Source organism: Leucoraja erinacea, chromosome 13, assembly GCF_028641065.1.
Source record: "Leucoraja erinacea ecotype New England chromosome 13, Leri_hhj_1, whole genome shotgun sequence".
NCBI classification, from domain to species: domain Eukaryota; kingdom Metazoa; phylum Chordata; class Chondrichthyes; order Rajiformes; family Rajidae; genus Leucoraja; species Leucoraja erinaceus.
In genome coordinates, this window is record NC_073389.1 from 26,330,222 (window position 1) to 26,351,511 (window position 21,290).

At 43.9% G+C, this 21,290-nt stretch overlaps 1 protein-coding gene across 2 annotated transcripts; it reads right to left on the minus strand.

The window, feature by feature from the left end:
• Positions 1-31: 31 nt before the first annotated feature.
• On the minus strand, positions 32-21,095 carry slc35a5 (solute carrier family 35 member A5). 2 transcript variants are annotated; one of them, XM_055644646.1, is made up of 8 exons: positions 20,836-21,094; positions 15,530-15,636; positions 13,369-13,515; positions 10,629-10,727; positions 8,958-9,091; positions 7,940-8,007; positions 5,781-6,555; positions 32-2,342 (listed from the first exon to the last, which is right to left on the minus strand). In XM_055644646.1, exons 3-8 carry the CDS (start codon positions 13,490-13,492, stop codon positions 2,274-2,276), a joined length of 1,269 nt encoding a protein of 422 aa, XP_055500621.1. In that variant the 5' UTR covers positions 13,493-13,515; positions 15,530-15,636; positions 20,836-21,094; the 3' UTR covers positions 32-2,273. The 2 variants fall into 2 exon arrangements, with proteins under 2 accessions (XP_055500621.1, XP_055500622.1); XM_055644647.1 differs by lacking the exon at positions 15,530-15,636 and having other exon boundaries at positions 20,836-21,095.
• Positions 21,096-21,290: the final 195 nt, after the last annotated feature.

Below are 21,290 nucleotides of genomic sequence, written 5' to 3' on the forward strand. Positions count from 1 at the left end.
AATTACCACAAGAACAATTTTTCAGCAATGGTTTTTTCTTCACATTTTATTTTTTATTGGAAATCATTTTGATAATTAATTATTAGAAAATTTGATATTGAACATTCCAGCAATCCTACTTATTTACAATACTAGATAGTGCAATGGAGGTAGGAGATGTACCTACGGATTGGGGCTTCTGTGTGCTTTATGGTTCAGTCAGATTCATTACCAAATTCACTTAGTGATTAGCCTGGCTTCATGGAAAACAGGATAAAGCTTAATCCCAGAGTACAGCATTGGACTCTTTAGTCAGAAGGTGGTGAACTTTCTTTAGTCAGAAGATGGTGAATCAGTGAGGTTCAGTGCCACAGATGGCTGTGGAGGCCATGTCGATGAATATTTTTAAGGCAGAGATTGCAGGTTCTTGATTAATATGAGTGTCGAGGGTTATTGGGGTGAAGGCAGGAGAATGGGGTTGAAAGGGAAACTAAGATTAGCCATGAATGAATGGCAGAGTAGACTTGAAGAGCCTAATGGCCTAATTCTGCTCCTATAACTTATGACTGGCAGACCAAGGCTCCTCTCTACCCGCAACTAATAGTGTCAAGGCACATATAATCTCTGCAAAGATGCCCTTGCCATGCAAATCTGCCTTTCAAGTAAAACTTGAAAAATAATTTAAAGGACACAACACACAAAATGCTGGAGTAACTCAGCAGGTCATGCAGCATCCCTGGAGAACATGGAAAGTGACGTTGCGGGTCGAGACCCTTCTTCACACTGATTGTGGGGAGAGAATAAAGCTGGTAAAGGGGAGCGGCTAGACATGCGTGGCAGGTAATAGGTCGACAAGGGCAAGGGAGGGGGGAGGTTTGATAGGCAACTGCTTGGAATAAGGCCAAAGATAAGAAAGGAAGGGAGGAAAGAGTGAGACAGGTTTGAAGAGTTGCGGATTGTAAAGCCAGAAGGAGGCAACTGGCAGGAGGGAGTATGGGTGAGTGGAGGGGAGAAATAGGTGGGAGTCCAGTTGGGGCAAAGGAGAGGGAAGGGGGCAGAGAGGGGGAAGGGGGCTGGGTGAGCGGAAAATATTTTTGATTGCTTGAAGGATACAGAATGTAAACAGACCCTTCCGCCAACCGAGTTCACACTGATCATCGATCACCCATTCACACTATTTCTATGTTATCCCTCTTTCACATGCACTCCCTATCCACCAGGGGGAATTTAGAGGCGACAATTAATCTACAAACTTGCACATCTTAGGGATGTGGGAGGAAACTGGAGCACCTGGTGGAAACCCACACGGTCACAGGGAAAACGTGCAAACTCCACATACCGACAGCTCCTAAGATCAGGATCAAACTCAGGATACTGGCGCTTCTGAGGCGGCAACTCTACCAGCTGCGCCACTGTGCTGTCCTTTCTTAACACATCATTAATTTCCCCAGCTTTTACTAACTCCCATTTGTCCACAAGTCCAATAATCAGTCTGAAGAAGGGCCTCGAGCCGAAAAGTGACCTATCATTTATCTCCAAAGATGCTGCCTGACCCGCTGAATTACTCCAGCACTTTGTGTTGATCAATAACCCCCACTGTGCATTGTGGCAAGGATTTTAATTCGGTTTAATTTAGTTTAGAGATACAGCATGGCCCATTGTGTCTGCGCTGACAGGAATCACCCCGTCCTACACTATTTACAATTTACAGAAGCCAATTAACTACAAACTTGTACGTCTTTGGAGTGTGGGGGGGGGGGGGGGGGGGGGGAAACCGGAACACCCGGAGAAAACCCACGAATACAAACTGCACCTGTCGTTAGGATAGAACCCGAGTCTCTGGCGCTGTCAGGCAGTAACCCTTCGGCTGTGCCACCATGCCGCTGCCGGCTCAGATTCTTCAGTCTGATTTAATAAGGAGACGCACACTTGCTTTTCCTGTCCTCACACGACACAGACTGCTGGAAGCGGATACTTTACACTAACCCAGAAAATCAAAGGACAGTTACAAGCATAATGAGCAGGGAGTATTTCCCTTTTACAAAATCCAGGTCAACATAAGTTCATCAGATAGTTTTACTTTAGTTCAACCAGCAAACTGGAAATTAGTCATTCCTACATTATTTCATAACCAGGCTAGGAATGTTGATGTGAAATCCATCTGACTTGATGCGTTACAAAAATTCCAGTGTAAATGAGGTCTGGTCCATATTGATGTATCAAAGAAGTTTAGTACTTAGCTCACATCCTGTGAGGAACACTTCTTTATAAATACATTGTTTTAATTTACTATTCTAAAAGGAATCTTCTTCTGGATCAGAATCCACGTTTGGTTTGGTCAATCTCTCCAATTCTTCACCATCCTGAAAATTAAAAGAAGGGGGTAAGGAATTACAGACTACAGATGAGATAAGATCATTAATATTTTTGTAAAATTCTCACATGAATAAATTGTCACATTTACTTCATGCAACCCTTCTATTAAGAGTGTCAATGAGAGCACAGTGGGCAACTTCCTCAAGCCTCGAGCCAACACTCTCCCTACCTCTATTCCGGATCTCTGCAACTCATTCCTCCACTTTTTCGCTGATAAAATCAGCACCATCTATCAATCTTTATCCCCTGTACACGACTCCCCAGCATCTACTCCACCACCTACCAAGGCCCCTCCTTTCAACATCTCCACTGACCTCCTTACCCCTCCTCCACACTGCTTCCTCTCCCAGTTTGACCTGGTCACCCCTATTGAAATCTCCAAACTCATCAGCTCTTCCAAACCCACTACCTGCTCCCTCGACCCTCTCCCCACTCCTCTGTTGAAGTCCTGCCTCCCCGTTCTCTGCCCCTACCTCACTAATCTCTTCAACTCCTCATTGTCCCAAGGAATTGTCCCCTCCGCTTTCAAAACTGCTGCTGTTACACCAATCTTAAAGAAACCTGGTCTTGATCCCTCCTCTCTCATTAACTATCGCCCAATCTCAAACCTCCCCTTTCTTTCAAAAACCCTGGAGCGTATCGTTGCGTCACAACTTCATTCCCACCTCCTTGCGTATAACCTACTTGAACCCCTCCAATCTGGCTTTCGCCCCCTCCATAGCACAGAAACTGCTCTCCTCAAAGTCCTCAACGACCTCCTCACCTCTGCTGACACTGGTTCCCTCAACATCGTCATCCTCCTCGACCTGAGTGCAGCCTTCGATACAGTGAACCATAACATCCTGCTCACCAGACTCAAAGACCTCGGCATTGAAGGCTCTGCACTCAGCTGGCTCCGTTCCTACCTTTCCAACAGATCCCACTTCATCTCTCTCCACAACCACACCTCTGCTACAGCCACAGTCACTCAAGGCGTTCCCCAAGGCTCCGTACTCGGCCCCTCCTCTTCATCATCTACATCCTCCCCTTTGGTCAGATACTCCGCCTCTTCAATCTGGACTTCCACTGTTACGCTGATGACACCCAGATCTACCTCGGCGCCAAATCCCCCCACAACCCCCCCCTCTCCCATATCAACTCCTGTTTGTCAGCTATAAAAACCTGGATGCAACATAATTTCCTCAAACTCAACAGCGATAAGACAGAATTCCTCCTCATAGGCTCCAAAGCCACACTCAGCAAAATCAATAACCCCACTCTCACCATCGACGGCACCACTGTCTCCCCATCTCCCCAGGCCCGCAACCTTGGCATGATCTTTGATTCCACCCTCTCCCTTGAGCCTCACATCCGCCATGTCATTAAAACCTCCTTCTTTCATCTCCGCAACATCGCCAAACTCAGACCTTCTCTCACACCGCCCGCTGCTGAAAGACTCATTCATGCCTTCATATCCTCCCGACTTGACTATTGCAACTCACTTCTCCTTGGCATCAGCTCCACCTACATCTACCGACTCCAACTGGTCCAGAACGCAGCCGCCTGACTCATCACCCATACCAAATCCTGGCATCACATCACTCCAGTCCTCAAACAACTTCACTGGTTTCCCATCTCCCACCGGGTCACCTACAAAATCCTTATCCTCACCTACAAAGCCCTCCACCATCTGCCCCCCCCCCATATCTCACTGACCTCCTCTCCCCCTACCAACCCTCACGGTCCCTCAGATCCACATCAGCCGGTCTCCTCTCCATCCACAAGTCCAACCTCCGCAGTTTTAGGGACAGAGCCTTCTCCAGGGCAGCTCCCAGGCTCTGGAACTCCCTCCCCCAACTGATCCGCAATTCCGTGTCGCTCACCAACTTCCAGTCCCGCCTCAAGACCCATCTCTTCACCTCTTCCTATCCTTAGCCCCACGTGCCGTCCCTTTTCATCTGTGCATTAATTGCCTCATACTGTGTTTTGTATTGAATTCTGTATTTACTTTGTGTACTAGTCATGTCTCTACTATTTATTTCATTCCCCTTACATGTTTTTCCTCTACCTGCTAAATTTTTGTAAGGTGTCCTTGAGACTCTTATTATAACAGACGTACAGGTTTGTAGGTTAATTGGCTTGGTATAATTGTAAATGGTCACTAGTGTGTGTAGGATAGAATTAGTGTGCAGGGATCTCTGGTCGGTGGGCTGAAGGACGTGTGTCCGTGCTGTATCGCTAAACTAAACTCATTCGTTAAGTTTAGTTAATTTTATTATTGTCACATGTACCAAGGTACAGTGAAAAATCTTTTTGGTGTACGAAAAGACTATACATGAATTACAATCAAGCCATCTGCAGTGTACACAGGATAAAGACACAAAATGTTGGAGTAACTTAGTGAGACAGGCTGCATCTCTGGAGAAAAGGAATAGGTGACACAAGTCTGAAGAAGGGTCTCGTCCAAAAACGTCACTTATTCCTTTTCTTCAGAGATACTGCCTGACACGTTGAGTTACTCCGGCACTTTGTGTCTATCTTCGGTGTAAACCAGCATCTGCAGTACCTCCCTACACAGTGTACAGATATAGGATTAAGGGTATAACGTTTAGTGGAAGGTTTAGTGTAAGAATTAACTTCTGATATGTTCAAGCATTAGTTCTGCTACAACTCTGCAGGATCCCCACCATGCTGTGAAGGTTCATGGTGACGTGTTGCAATCTCCCACCATGAGAATGCAGGCACCAACTCCCACATGCAGAAAAATAGGAACAGGAGGGACAGGATGATGGTGTTTTCACAATGCTGAATCCTGCATTCCGATCCCTTTGTCTGCTTTTGGGTAGATCAAATTTAATAACCTTTGATTCTATAAACAAGGATTAACAGGCTGGTCTCCTTCCCAGAAAAAACCCAGTTATTTCAACTCTGACAGAGAACAGATATTTCTTTGTCTTGATAAATTATTTGCAAATTTTCCACGGAATTTCAAGTAGTAATAGCTCCTGAATGTCTTCCAAATACCACACACGACCAGTATGATGGTTACTCATCTTAAAATCATTCTTTGTACATGGTAATCTTCAGTTAAGTCAAAATGGAAAATACACTTGCATAAACAATACTGTGACTATCATGTGTAATTATTTAGTCGACAATTATTAAATGCAATAATGAGTGAACTATTTCTGTACTCACAGGTGACGCTCAATTGCGTGTACAAGAAAAATTGAGGTAGAAACCCTTTAGTCCAAATGACTGCACGCATGTAAATATGTTACAATTTTAACTAGGCAATATGAATAATTAATTGTGGATATACTAAGTATTTACAAGTTGTTGTAAGCTACAAGTCTGTGCATGGAAACATTCTACACATGATGACTTCACTAATTTTGGAGGTTGCATGAAAAAAATGTTTTTGTTTGAACTTAGTAAATACCTACCCCACTGGAACGCTCTAGAAGTTCACCGTTTATAACCTTTAGCCTCTCTTGCTGGAGGATATGCATTGGATCCTTTATGCTGCCGGAATTGTAAATAAATATCGCCAGGAATACCACTGGAATTTCTAATAAAAAAGTCAGTGAAGGTTTAAAATCAAATTGAAAGACAGATACCGTGGTAATAATGACGGTTATTATTTGGGCAGTGAGAACATGAAACATATTGTCTCTGAACTTTAGGATAAAAGCCACAGACAGTCCAAAGGCAGCGGTAATAAAGATTAAAGCCACAGAAAATACATTGTGCCCATAGAAAAATCCACAGTTTTGGATGTGGGTGCGAGATTCAGGTTGAAGTAGTAATATTAGTCCATTGAATATAACTCCAAAAATATACAGTTTACTGTTCTGAATGAAAATACTTTCGGTCAGTTGATCTCCTTCTTTCAGCATTTTTTCATTATAAATATTAGCCATGGAAGAGATAAAGCACTGTATAATTATAAAGAGGTGGCCAATGCCAAGGTTAAGCTTTTTGAACGTAGTATCCCACTTTGATGCTGCCGATACGGGATTTATCTGCAGCGGATGGTGTGTGTTTTTATCCTGAGGGGTTACAAACGGAATGCAGCTGTTTGATGCATTGAAGTGCACGTGGTGAGTCGATATGTGTCTGGATACAGTGTCCTGGGCTGGTCCAGTCCCCGATACAAGAGCCACAATGGATAGGAACAAAATCACAAGCGATGCCCATTGCACTGTGGATAGGCGCCGCCTGTTGGAAAGGAGTAACAGTGCATTATTTGTGTGCTTGCAGTTTCCAGTATGGACAAAAAAGTATTTTTCAGTATATCTTGAGTAACAAAATACACGTAACACCAAAAAAATAATCTTTTGACAACTTTTTACTCATATCCAAGCTACGCATCTTTTAAAATCCACACACTGTAAGATTGGCATTTAATAAACATATTGTTCTAACAACTGGAGCCACTGCCTTTCAGAGCCAGAGATCCGGGTTCGATCATCCTGACTACGGGTATTGTCCGTCTGGAGTTTGCACGTTCTCCCTGTGATCACGTGGGTTTCCTCCGGGTGCTCCGGTTTTGTCCCACATTCCAAAGGCGTGTGGGTTTTTAGGTCAAGTGGCCTCTGTAAATTGCGCTGAGTGTGTAGGATGTAAAAGTGGGAATAACATAAAACTACAAATACTAATAGTACACTACTACAACATAGTAGTACAGAAATGGTCAAGAACTAATAGTATACCAGGAGCGCAGGAGGATGAGGGAAGATCATATAGAGATGTATAAAATCATGAGCGGACTAAATCGGGTAGATGCCGAGGGTCTTGCCCAGAGTTGGTGAATCGAGGACTAGAGAACATGGGTTTAAGGTGAAGGGGAAAAGTTTTAATAAGAATCTGAGGGGTAACTTTTTCACACGAAGGGTGGTGGGTGTATGGAACAAGCTGCCAGAAGAGGTAGTTGAGGCTGGGACTATCCCAACGTTTAAGAAACAATTAGACAGGTAGGACAGGTTTGGAGGGATAGGGACCAAACGCAGGCAGGTGACACTAGTGTAATTGGGACATGTTGGAATCTCAGTGGGCCTGTTTCCAGGCTGTATCTCAAAACTAATCTTTGGAAATATTTCACAGCAATAAGAATAGTCTTACAACACTACGTATTCTTATGAAGTTTCCTTTGAGAACAGAACAAAACAAGCATGCCTTAGATTCTGAGCTCATCTTCACAAGCATGTTGTAATCGGTAGGAACTGTAGAAGCAAGCCATCTGCACACTTCTTGTATGCACTTTATACTCTGTTATCAATTCATCTAAAAAAAGGTTATTGAAGATTATTGAACTAATCTTTCATTCAATTACTTTCATGTCAACTCCATCAATGGCTTTGCAAGTTAATTACCCGTGCCAATCAATTCACTTAAGAATCAATTCTAATTAGCATGAATAAATAATTCTGCCATTTAGTTACATTAATAATAGAATAAAAGCAGCTCTAATCGCGCCATATAGATGTGTGAACTGAATATTTGGTCAGAGTTTTTGCTGTATAAACAGGATATTGAATGAGTTGGTTTCATCAGCCTTATCTTTAATTATAGAATTACTACAGGAATTATTTAAGTAACTTACTTCAGAACAATCCTGAACAACACAGCCGTTGTGATAATAACAAAATTGGAGAACAAAACTGCCAATGCCTAAACAGGGAATACCAGAAAAAAAATTAATTAGCCTTAAAAACAAAAGTCATAGTGTCAACATTATGAAAAGTGATTGTATTTTAGTCTGATCTGCTACTTGCAAGATGATGCCGGAGTGTGAGTACTCTGTGTGCACTGGTCACAGAAGAGGAGCTACAACCATCCAATACAATCATCCTCCTCTTTAACATCTCTTCCCAATTGTGAATCTAAAAGCAATTCTAGCTGTAAACTATATTCTGCACTCTGGTACCTTTCTCTTCGCTCAACGTTTGGCACTAGTATTTGGCTCAATTGTGCAAAAAGTGATTTTGATCATCCGGTTTCAACATTAGATCACCTTTAAGCTATAAATAACAAGACTGCATGGCAAAATCCTCTTCGCTCGGCCCCAACTTTATCCCCAAACTATTTTGCATTTCTTAACTAGCCAAGTTTTTGTTTCTGACCACTCTTTTGAATTTCACATTGAATCTTCAACAGATCAAGCATGGTTTACATTTTCAACAAGTTTAAACTTTGACATTTTTAACTTGACCAGACCAAAAGCATCTTTTGTAAATGAAGATGTTTCAAATCACTTCAAAAATTGTGCTAATGTTGTCAAATAGGCTAACAAGGTGCATATGGCTAGGTCCTACAAAACAGATAAAATAATGAATAGAAACAAGGAACTGTAGATGCTGGTTTACACAAAAGGACACAAAATGCTGGAGTCACTCACTGGCAGCATCTCTGAAGTAACATGGATAGGAAACGTTTCGGGTCAGGATCCTTTTTCATAAAATAAGGATACTGTTTTATTGATAATTGAAGAGGAATGCACTTACCAGACATGAGAAAAGCATTCCCACCCGCCTTCACAAAATAACGTGGGTCTCCAATAAATGAACACAAATTCTTATAGGCTTCAATAGTATGAAGCAAATATATATTTGTCAATTTACCGGTTGGAGGTAGACCAACACATAGAAAACAATCAAGTTATCCACGAAGTAGAGAAGGGCTGGAACAGACCATTTCATAAATCGGAAAACACTGCGCCAAGAGGAACATTTTAAACTCTTGCACAATTGTCCCTCTGTAAAGAAAAAGCATATTATGTTATTTTTTCATGAATTGTATAGCATTATTTCTTCAATATTAATCAAGATACAAAGTAACAAACATAATTTAACAGTAGTAGACTTTAATCTTTATTTAGAGTCACACAGCACAAAAACAGGCCCTTCGGTCCAACTTCCCCATGCCGCCCAAGATGCCCCATTTATGCTAGATCCACCTGCGTATGTTTGGCCCATATAATTCTAAACCTTTTCTATCCATGTACCTGCCTTTTAAACATTGTGATAGCAACTACATATAGTGCCATATAGCCACTGCTGTGTGTGAAAAAGTTACCCCTCAGGTTCCTATTAAATCTTTCTCCTCCCACGTTAGACCTATGTCCCCTGGTTCTTCATTCCCTTTCTCTGGGTATCATACTACATCTACCCAATCTATTCCCCGCATGATCACACCTCCATAAAATCACATTCCCCCCTCCCCCATTCCTGTTACGCTCCAAGGAATAAAGTCCTAGCCTGCCCAACCTTTCCTTATTGCTCAGACCCTCAAGTCCTGGCAACATCCTCAAAATTCTTATCTGCGCTCTTCACAATTAACAACATTTTTCTTATAACAGGGTGACCAAAACTAAACACAATACTACAAAAGCAACCTTGTACTGATCAGACTGACAGGAAAGTATTTTTGAGAATGAGTACGGGATGCATTCAAGATAGCTTCCTTGAATAACACAGCAATCATGATTTATTTGCACAAGAAACACAAGATATTAGCAAACAGGTACAGAAAGTAATTAAGTAGAGTGTTTCTGTGCTGCCGAATAAGGGATAAATATTTACCAGGTACCCAATACATCCTGTGTCCTCTAGAAAACAGTCTCCATAGGAACTTTCACCTTTCCCGTTCGATATCACATCAAGGTTCATTTTCACATCTAATCCAATGGACATCTCTTCTCTTACAATTATCAAATTTCAGTAGTGTTTCAAAACGTCACAACATAATGAAGCAATCACAGTGACTGCTAGAGTAGATTTGCTCTGAAATTGTGGACCTCCAGATTAAAATATGAACACAGTGCTTTCAAATCAAGCAAAACCATTGGTCATAAAAATTCTAGAGCAATTCCAGGCTGATAGCTGATAGAGCTGCTGTCTCACAGCACCAGAGACATGGGTTTGATCCTGAGCTCGGGTGCTGTTTGTGTGGAGTTTGCACGTTGTCCCTGTGATCACGTGGGTTTCCTCTGGGTGCTCTGGTTTCCTCCCACATCCCAAAGACATGCTGGCTTGTAGTTTAATGGGCCTCTGTAAATTGCCCCTAGTGTGCAGGGAGTAGATGGGAAAGTAGAAAAACATTGAACTAGTGTGAACAGGTGAACAATGGTTGGCGTGGACTTAGCCTGTTCCCATTTTGTATCTCTAAACAAAACTAAGTCTACTCAATATACAAAGGTGTCAAACAAATTACATATTTAGTTAAGTAAATTCCCTGTACAAATCTTCTAATCATTCATAAATACTGGAAAAAAGATTGACAATTAAACGCACCTTGTACTAGAATCTTGAGTGCTAGAATGCCACAAAATACCAATTTCACAGCCTCTGCGCATACATTCACGGTGGCTGGTAAATAGTTGTATCTATTCTCTAAGAAATATGAAAAGGAATTTTGTTAGTTATCAATAATTATGCCATTGGTAAGAGCTTTCAACAGCCTACTAGAATTGAACAAGAATCCGTGATGTGCATAGATCTGCTGTAGTACATCTTTCTCTAGTTACACCCCTGTTCTCTTCACGCAATGCAAATTCTGTTCAGATTATGGCACAGACTGTAGGTCTTGCAAAGTTTCGGTTTAACCTGCTTGTGAGCAAACAAACATACATTATTCCTAATATTTCTAGAGACTGGGGTAATATATGGAACCTGCCCTCCCTCCCTCCTTCCCATGCCAATAAAGGTGTGTTTGGAAAGTTAAAATGCAAGTGGGGTGTGGTATGTGTTCAAATAAACAAAACCCCCTGAAAAAACAGGTTGGATAAGGCTAAGTTGGATTAGCAATTGTGCCAAAAATATTTTAAAAATGACCAAGTTAACTACTTGTTACACTACTCCATACAATAGCTTCACCACACACCATAGTAGGTTCATTCAATTGCATACATCTGACCAAAACATTTTTCACTACTTAGAACATTTCAGTAAAGGAAATATATGTTTGCAGGTGGCCCTAGAAATGGTTGCCTCGCCAACAGTCTGTTTGTCCTTTCCTTCTTTCTGTTTTAATAGAATGTGTTAAAGTATGTTTTTAGTGTTCTTTAGCTTGTTTTATGTGGGGGGTTGAGGGGATGAGGGGAGCTTTTTCTAATCCCCTATCTTGACGGAGATGCGATTTTTTTCAATATCGTATCTCCATCCGCACTGCAGCCTAACATCGAGGAGTTGGCGGCCTTTGTTGGAGACTGATTTCGAGAGCTCCACTGCGGGTGCCTACGGGACTTTAACATCGCGGAGCCTGCGATCCCTTTGCCAGGGATTGACCTCGGAGTTCCAACCGCGGATGCTTGTGGACTTTAACATCACGGAGCCCGCAGTCTCTAATCATGGACTGACATTGGGAACTCCAAGCCGTGGGAGGTTCGACCGCCCCGATGTGAGAGCTTCGACCGCCGGTTGCGGGAGCTTTGATCGTCCCGACGGATGGTTCGACTGCCCCGACCGCGGGAGAATAAAGGAGAAGTTTGGACCTTATTTCCTTCCATCACAGTGAGGAATGTGAGGACTGTGGTGGATGGTTATGTTGACTTTTATGTAGTTGTGTGTCTTGTTGCTTTTTTTTTCGTATGGCTGAATGGTAATTTGTATATTACTGCACCTTAATTGGTACATGTGACAATAAAAAACCTTTGAGATCTTTGAGGTATTACTGTCTCAGAAAACGCCGCAAAGTGCTAGAGTAACTAAGCGGATCAGGGAGCATCTATAGAGAACATGATAGGTGATGTTTTTGGTTGGGACCCTTCTTCAGACTGTAGGAGGTAGGAGGGGGAAGAGATAGCTGGAAGAGAGGAGGGGCAGGACAAAGCTCAGTGGGTAATATGTAATATCTACTCTTACTATCCAGGCACGTTGGTTTCACAAATGCAGGCATGAAGGGATATGTTTGTTGCTTGTTGGCCATTTCTGCTCATGAGACATATGGTGCCAAGTTCAACTGGACCTTCAAAAATAAGTATGGTTCATAGAAAGTACAGATTCATGAAATGGCCCTTATTTCCTGTCTGATTTGTCAGGGCAATTCTAGATTTGAACAGTGGGTGGCAGCAATTGGATTTTCTGGAGATTTTTGTGAAAATGCAACACTTCAAATGTACTTTTGCAAAACAAAGTTTATCAGTTTAAACCTGCACATTGCTTCCAATCAGTATTGATATCTCCCCCTCCCAATAATCCCCAACCCTATACCAAATCTGTTGCAACAAATACCCCATGGCTCCCCTTCCAGAGTTGTTGATCCAAAGCCATCATCTCTCCACATAAATCCTTTTACCTCAAGATAATTTGAACCTGTGACACAGGGTGCAGTAGGTAGTTCTGCTGCCTCACAGCACCGGAGACCTGGGTTTGATGCTGAACTCAGGTGCTGCCTGTGTGGAGTTTGCAATCTGTGACTGCGTAGGTTTCCTACAGGTACTCCGATTTCCTTCCACATCCCAAAGACATGTGGGTTTGCAGGTTAATCAGTCTCTATAAAATTGCATACAGTGCGCAGGCAGTGGGTGAGGAAGTGGGATAACAGAGCACTAATGTGAATGGGTGATCGATAGTCAGCACAGACCAAAAGTCCTGCTTTCATGCTGTATCTCTAAACCTAAACTAAACATATACTACACCACTCTTCCATGCACCACCAGCACCCGCTACCCCTTCCTACCACCCCCACCCCCTCCAACCAAACTCCATCTCACTGTACCACAGGTCTTTTCTTTCTTCCTTCCTACACCTAATTATATCTCAAACTTTCCTGATGTAGGGTTGTCTCAGGTCTTCAGCTGTGTACTTCCAGTGCAAGTTTTCTCACTGATTTGACGGATGGGTGGTAAAGAATTTTAAAAAATTCTGTAGACCCCTTGTTAATCCTCCTGCATCGTGCAAATATGCAGCCCTAATCCCTCCATTTGAAGTGGTAATCAAAAGAACAGGTTACAGGACTACCAATAAAACTTATACGGTCAAATCTGACACTAAACTTTTAGGATTAAAACAAATATACAATAATTTCTGGCACCGTCGTTAGATGAAAACTTCATGAAGAGAATCCGACTGCAGCCGAGAACGACGTATACTGCACTCAGCATCACTGTATACACCAATGTGCGGGAGCAGAAGGAAGCACGACATTTGATTACCATTTCCACCTGCAGCTTTTGGTTACCTGTAAAGGACAAAACACGAAAAGCACATAAGCAGCTGCAAATGAAAAGATTTCATAAAATGAACAGCAGATGTTGGTTTATACCAAAGATAGACACAAAATGCTGGATTAATTCAGCCGGTCAAGCAGCATCATTGGAAAACATAGAGATATGGACCCTTCTTCAGTCGGAAAAAGGGTCCCGACGCAAAATCTCACCTATCCATGTTCTCCAGAGATATTGCCTGGCTCGCTGACTTATTCCAGCACTTTGTGTTGATCTTTGACAATGAAAACCACAACTGTACAATTTAACCTAAAAGTTCAGAATATCACAACATACAAGCTGTTTGATATGTAGCAATTTATTAAGTAATTAAATTATACAAACCAAATAATTTTATCCTTATTCCTCAGCAAACACTGAACAAGATGTTAGCCTGACTGAACACAGGAACCTTACAATATATTGTTTTTCCTTAGTCATAGAGTTGTACCACATGGAAACATGTCATTTGGCCCAACTTGCCCTTGCCAACCAAAATGTCCAATCTAAACTAGCCCCACCTGCGCACGTTTGGCTCAAATCCATTTCCTATCCATGTACCTGTACAAATGTCTTTTGAATGTTGTTATCTTACCTGCCTCAACTCCCTCCTCTAGCAATTTGTTCCATATACCCACCACCCTGTGTGAAAGAGTTGCCACTCAGGTTCCTATTAAATCATTCCCCTCTCATCTTCAACCTATGTCCCCTACTCTGGGTAAAACGCTATGTGCATTCACCCTATCAAATCTCTTCATGATCTTATGTACCTCTCTAAGATCATTCTTCATCCTCCTGTGCTCCTAGGAATAAAGTCCTAGCCCGCCCAGCTTCTCCCTATAGCTGAGGAGCTCAAATCCTCACAACATGCTTGTAAATCTTCTCTGCACTCACAGCTTAACCACATCCTTCTTACAGCAGGATGGCAAGAAGATCTTGCCAAAGAAATGGGTATTTTAAAAAGTCAGTTACTAATTCAGCCCTACATTTTTATTGTTTTATGTATCTATCTATCTATCTATCTATCTATCTATCTATCTATCTATCTATCTATCTATCTATCTATCTATCTCAAATCCGTCCGCCTGCAGTACGGATCCCTTCCTGCCTTTTGATTCGTTGACGGCTGCTCCTTCCTATCAGCTTCCAACACACTTCGAAACAATGTTGCAAGACAGGAACACTGAACTTTTCACTGCTGCAGCAGGCAGGGGAGGTGTCAATGGATTTTTTTTTCAAGAGGCAGGGCAGTGCTGGAATCTTACTTTTGAGAACGGCTTCAGTTCCATTGGAGGAGACGGGTGCATGGTGGAATATTGGGTTGGGGGATCACACCATTGGGGGAGCAGACCCAACGGGTCTGCACTTGGTCTAGTTATATATTAAAACTGTGTGGCTGCTGCCTGCCGTCCGGCGTCCGGCTGCCTTTTGATTTGTTGACGGCTGCTCCTTCCTATCAGCTTCCAACACAGTTCAAAACAAAGTTGCAAGACAGGAACACTCTGAACTTTTCACCTCAATGGGATATCACAGCAAGTGCTTCAACAGGAGGGGGAGGGCCAATTGGTATTGCAATTGGAACTGCTGCAGCAGGCAGGGAGGTGCAATTGGAATTATTTTTAAATCCACTGCTGGGGGAGGCAGGGGAGTGCTGGAATCTTACATTTGGGAACGGGTTCAGTTCCGTTGGAGGAGACGGGTGCATGGTGGAATATTGGGTTGGGGGATCACACAATTGGGGAGCAGACCCAACGGGTCTGCACTTGGTCTAGTATATCTATAACATTTATATATAATTTATGTTTTTGTGTATGGTCAAGCTATCAAATTCGTTATAACTATTGTAGAAAATCGATAGAACTGCAGATGCTGGTTTACCAAAAGCAACACTGGAAATATCCAGTTTCTTTGACCATGTCTTATTGACCAAGCAAACTCCCCTTAATTAAAGTTTCTTGCATTAAAAATTAAATATTTACACATACTTACTGTATAAGTAAGAAAATATTATATTATATAATATTTCAGATAGCTACCACTCTTCCACATATCAAACTTCACTCCTTAATTTTCTTGCTCAAAAAAACAGAAGGTCCCTGAGTAATCAAATCAAATAAACAGATTAGGTTTATTGGGCAATGCATCAATGATAATATCTTACATAATACCAAGATTTTACTAAAGTTCATGACAGAAACTGGAAAAGTGAAATGTATGTATACACATGGAACAAAAGAAGCTGGAATCTTGCATAAATCTTGCTGGAGTAACTCAGCGGGTCAGGCAGCATCTGTGGAAGGAATGGGCAAGCAATCTTTCAGGTCAGCACCCTTCGCAAAATGTTGCTTGTCCATTCCTTCCACCGATGTTGATTGACCCGCTGAGTTACTCCAGCACTTTGTGTTTTACATAGAAACATAGAAAAATAGTTGCAGGAGTAGTTCATTTGGCCCTTCGAGCCAACACCGCCATTCAATATGATCATGGCTGATCATCTAAAATCAGTACCCCGTTCCTGCTATTTCCTCATATCCCTTGATTCCTTTAGTCCTAAGTGCTAAATCTAACTCTTTCTTGAAAACATGCAGTGAATTGGCCTCCACTGCCTTCTGAGGCAGAGAATTCCACAGTTTCACAACCCCTCCAGGGTGTCCCGTCCCTGTCTGGGGGTGGCCCTTAGCTGGCAGCTTGCAGCCAGTGTGGGGAGAAGGCACTGGCTCTAGCTCGGCACTGTTGCAGCTCCTGGGGGGGGCGTTCTCCGACAGGCCGGGGACCGTCGGCTGCACCTCTCTCCTTGTCCAGTGGCTGTCGGTTAGCCCCCTCAGTGGTGCTGCAGTGACTCGCAGAGTCAGGCAACATCCCTGGAGAAGGGTTTTGACCCGAAACGTCACCCATTCCTTTTCTCCGGGGATGCTGCCTGTCCAGCAGAGTTGCTGCAGCACTTTGAGTGTATACCCGTTGATGGCTCGTGCTCAGCTATCGCTGGCGCGGGTGGGGGGGTGGGGAGGGGGGGTGGTCGGCCGGCGATAGCTGAGCACCAGCCATCAACGGGTATACTCTCAAAGTGCTGCAGCAACTCAGCTGGACAGGCAGCATCCCCGGAGAAAAGAAATAGAAACATAGAAAATAGGTGCAGGAGTAGGCCACTCGGCCCTTCGAGCCTGCACCGCCATTCAATATGATCATGGCTGATCATCCAACTCAGTATCCCGTACCTGCCTTCTCTCCATACCCTCTGATCCCCTTAGCCACAAGGGCCACATCTAACTCCCTCTTATATATAGCCAATGAACTGCCTTACCCTCTGGCCAGAGATTACCCCTCTGAAAAAAGTTCTTCCCGGTTTTAGGATTTCCCTCCACATAGAAAAGGGCCATTCATCATAACTCAGTATCCCGTACCTGCCTTCTCTCCATATGATCCCCTTAGCCACAAGGAACTCTCTCTTAAATGGCCTCGACTACCCTCTGTGGCAGAGAGTTCCAGAGATTCACCACTCTCTGTGTGAAAAAAGTTCTTCTCATCTCGGTTTTAAAGGATTTCCCTCTTATCCTTAAGCTGTGACCCCTTGTCCTGGACTTCCCCAACATCGGGAGCAATTTTCCTGCATCTAGCCTGTCGAACCCCTTAAGAATTTTGTAAGTTTCTATAAGATCCCCTCTCAATCTCCTAAATTCTAGAGAGTATAAACCAAGTCTATCCAGTCTTTCTTCATAAGACAGTCCTGACATCCCAGGAATCAGTCTGGTGAACCTTCTCTGCACTCCCTCTATGGCAATAATGTCCTTCCTCAGATTTGGAGACCAAAACTGTACGCAATACTCCAGGTGTGGTCTCACCAAGACCCTGTACGACTGCAGTAGAACCTCCCTGCTCCTATACTCAAATCCTTTTGCTATGAAAGCTAACATACCATTCGCTTTCTTCACTGCCTGCTGCACCTGCATGCCTACTTTCAATGACTGGTGTGCCATGACACCCAGGTCTCGCTGCATCTCCCCTTTTCCTAGTCGGCCACCATTTAGATAATAGTCTGCTTTCCTGTTTTTGCCACCAAAATGGATAACCTCACATTTATCCACATTATACTGCATCTCCCAAACATTTGCCCACCCACCCAGCCTATCCAAGTCACCCTGCAGTCTCCTAGCATCCTCCTCACAGCTACACAACACTGCCCCCCAGCTCAGTGTCATCCGCAAACTTGGAGATATTGCCTTCAATTCCCTCATCCATTAATATATATTGTAAATAGCTGGGATCCCAGCACTGAGCCTTGCGGTATCCCACTAATCACTGCCTGCCATTGTGAAAAGGACCCGTTTACTCCTACTCTTTGCTTCCTGTTTGCCAGCCAGTTCTCTATCCACATCAATACTGAACCCCCAATGCCATGTGCTTTAAGTTTGTATGCTAATCTCTTATGTGGGACCTTGTCGAAAGCCTTCTGGAAGTCCAGATACACCACATCCACTGGTTCTCCCCTATCCACGCTACTAGTTACATCCTCGAAAAATTCTATAAGATTCGTCAGACATGATTTACCTTTTGTAAATCCATGCTGACTTTGTCCAATGATTTCACCACTTTCCAAATGTGCTGCTATCCCATCTTTAATAACCGACTCTAGCAGTTTCCCCACTACCGATGTTAGACTAACTGGTCTGTAATTCCCCGTTTTCTCTCTCCCTCCCTTCTTAAAAAGTGGGGTTACGTTTGCTACCCGCCAATCCTCAGGAACTACTCCAGAATCTAAAGAGTTTTGAAAGATTATTACTAATGCATCCACTATTTCTGGAGCTACTTCCTTAAGTACTCTGGGATGCAGCCTATCTGGCCCTGGGGATTTATCGGCCTTTAATCCATTCAATTTACCCAAAACCACTTCCCGGCTAACCTGGATTTCACTCAATTCCTCCAACTCCTTTGACCTGCGGTCCCCTGCTATTTCCGGCAGATTATTTATGTCTTCCTTAGTGAAGACGGAACCAAAGTAGTTATTCAATTGGGCCGCCATATCCTTGTTCCCCATGATCAGCTCACCTGTTTCTGACTGCAAGGGACCTACATTTGTTTTAACTAATCTCTTTCTTTTCACATATCTATAAAAACTTTTGCAGTCAGTTTTTATGTTCCCTGCCAGTTTTCTTTCATAATCTATTTTTCCTTTCCTAATTAAGCCCTTTGTCCTCCTCTGCTGGTCTCTGAATTTCTCCCAATCCTCCGGTATGCTGCTTTTTCTGGCTAATTTGTACGCATCATCCTTCGCTTTGATACTATCCCTGATTTCCCTTGTTATCCATGGACGTACTACCTTCCCTGATTTATTCTTTTGCCAAACTGGGATGAACAATTTTTGTAGTTCATCCATGCAGTCTTTAAATGTCTTCCATTGCATATCCACCGTCAACCCTTTTAGAATTAATTGCCAGTCAATCTTGGCCAATTCACGTCTCATACCCTCAAAGTTACCTTTCTTTAAGTTCAGAACCATTGTTTCTGAATTAACAATGTCACTCTCCATCCTAATGAAGAACTCAACCATATTATGGTCACTCTTGCCCAAGGGGGCACGTACGACAAGATTGCTAACTAACCCTTCCTCATTACTCAATACCCAGTCTAAAATAGCCTGCTCTCTCGTTGGTTCCTCTACATGTTGATTTAGCTAACTATCACGCATACATTCCAAGAAATCCTCTTCCACAGTACCCCTGCCAATTTGATTCACCCAATCTATATGTACATTGAAGTCACCCATTATAACTGGTTTGCCTTTGTCGCACGCATTTCTAATTTCCTCTTTGATACCATCTCCAACTTCACTACTACTGTTAGGTGGCCTGTACACAACACCCACCAGCGTTTTCTGCCCCTTAGTGTTTCGCAGCTCTATCCATACCGATTCCACATCCTCCAAACTATGGGTGACCCATGGGTGACCTTTCGGGTCAAAACCCTTCTCCAGGGGTGTTGCCTGATTCTGCGAGCCACTGCAGCACCACGTGTGCATCCCCGCTGGCAGGCGGGAACGGGACACTCCAGGGGTGGGGGGGTGAGGATTGGCAGTGGCGGTTCGGCAGCACTTGCGCCGCCAGGGACCTGGGTTCAATCCTGGCATGCTCACCCTTCTCCCACTCGCATCTGCCCCCTCTCTCTCACTGCTACACCCTGCCCTCCCGCTACCTGGCACCCCCGTTCCTCAGATTAAATATATTTTTACACACACATTATGAATAAAGTTAAGAATTTATACACAGTTTATGCTGCCAGCACTTTGTTCGCTTTTTCTTTATGGCGAATGACCTTTGACAAATCCCATGATTCCTTGCGTTTTTCTGAATAATCGAGTTCGATATTCCGACTGCGCTTGCGCAGGTCAAAGGTCACTATGCATAACCTTGCTGGAAAGCAGTGGAGCAGTGGACATTCATTTCATCCGTTTTTTCCAGCTTTGATACTTCTTGGTAAGAAAATACTGCTTTCAAACTATGAAATAGTTGTATTTATTGTTCCTTTGTTAAAATCTAAGATTATTTTGTTATTTTTATAATTTTATGCTTTGGTGAGTGAGCGAGATCGTGCTCTTGCGTGGCCAGTGTCGGGTCCAGGTCTGTGAGTTGCTGCTGGGCCGTCCCCTCCCGGATGTCTTGTCCTTGACTGGGGGCGGCTGGAGGCGTCGGGCCGGGCTTGCAGCCGGCGCAGGGAAGTGGCTGAGATGCCACTTCCCTGCGATTCCTGGGATGTCAGGACTTTCATATGAAGAAAGACTGGGTAGACTCGGTTTGTACTCGCTAGAATTTAGAAGATTGAGGGGGGATCTTATAAAAACTTACAAAATTCTTAAGGGGTTGGACAGGCTAGATGCAGGAAAAATGTTCCCGACGTTGGGGGAGTCCAGACCAGGTGGTCACAATTTAAGAATAAGGGGTAGGCCATTTAAGACCGAGATGAGGAAAAACTTCTTCACCCAGCGTTGTGAATCTGTGGAATTCTCTGCCACAGAAGGCAGTGGAGGCCAATTCAGTGGATGTTTTCAAGGGACGGGTAGATTTAACTCTTAGGGCTAAAGGAAACAATGGATATGTGGAAAAAAGCAGAAACGGGGTACTGATTTTAGATGATCAGCCATGATCATATTGAATGGCGGTGCTGGCTCTAAGGGCCGAATGGCCTACTCCTGCACCTATCATTCTGTTTCTAAGATCGAACCCGGGTGTCTGAAGCAGCGGCTCTACCAGCCTTCATCAGAGGGCCGAACACACAGTCACTCGTCTCCGGAGACTCAAGCCTACCTCTCTATCATCCCACAGTTAAGTGCCCCTTGTTAACGGAAGTTAAACACGGGTCACGCTGAGCGGAACGGCTCCCGTCATCGGCAGACCGCCGCTCCCTTCCAATGGCGACCACTCGCCTTCGACACCACGGCCAGCGTTGGCAGCGCGCATGCGCCCACTCGACCTGACCCTCAACTTCAAAGATCTTTGATCCGCTCGATGATCTTTGCTCAACCCCGCGTTAAGCGCTCGGCTGGGATCACACGCACGCAGAGCCTACGTCCCTCCGGCCACGCGCACGCAGAGCCTGCGTCCCTCCCCCGGCACGCGCACGCAGAGCCTGCGTCCCTCCCCCGGCGACGCGCACGCACGAGCCTGCGTCCCTCCCCGGCCACGCGCACGCAGAGCCTGCGTCCCTCCCCGGCCTCGCGCACGCAGCGCCTGCGTCCCTTCCCTGGCCTGCGCGCACGCAG

Bases quoted from the DNA above. Each gene is read 5' to 3' on its own strand.
- slc35a5 (XM_055644647.1), bottom strand. From the start codon at position 13,492: ATGGTAATCAAATGTCGTGCTTCCTTCTGCTCCCGCACATTGGTGTAT. The intron at 6,556-7,939 runs GTAAGTTACTTA...CCTTTCCAACAG, and splicing joins TTGTTCAGGATTGTTCTGAA to GCGGCGCCTATCCACAGTGC. The intron at 2,343-5,780 runs GTAGGTATTTAC...TTTAATTTTCAG, and splicing joins TTCTAGAGCGTTCCAGTGGG to GATGGTGAAGAATTGGAGAG.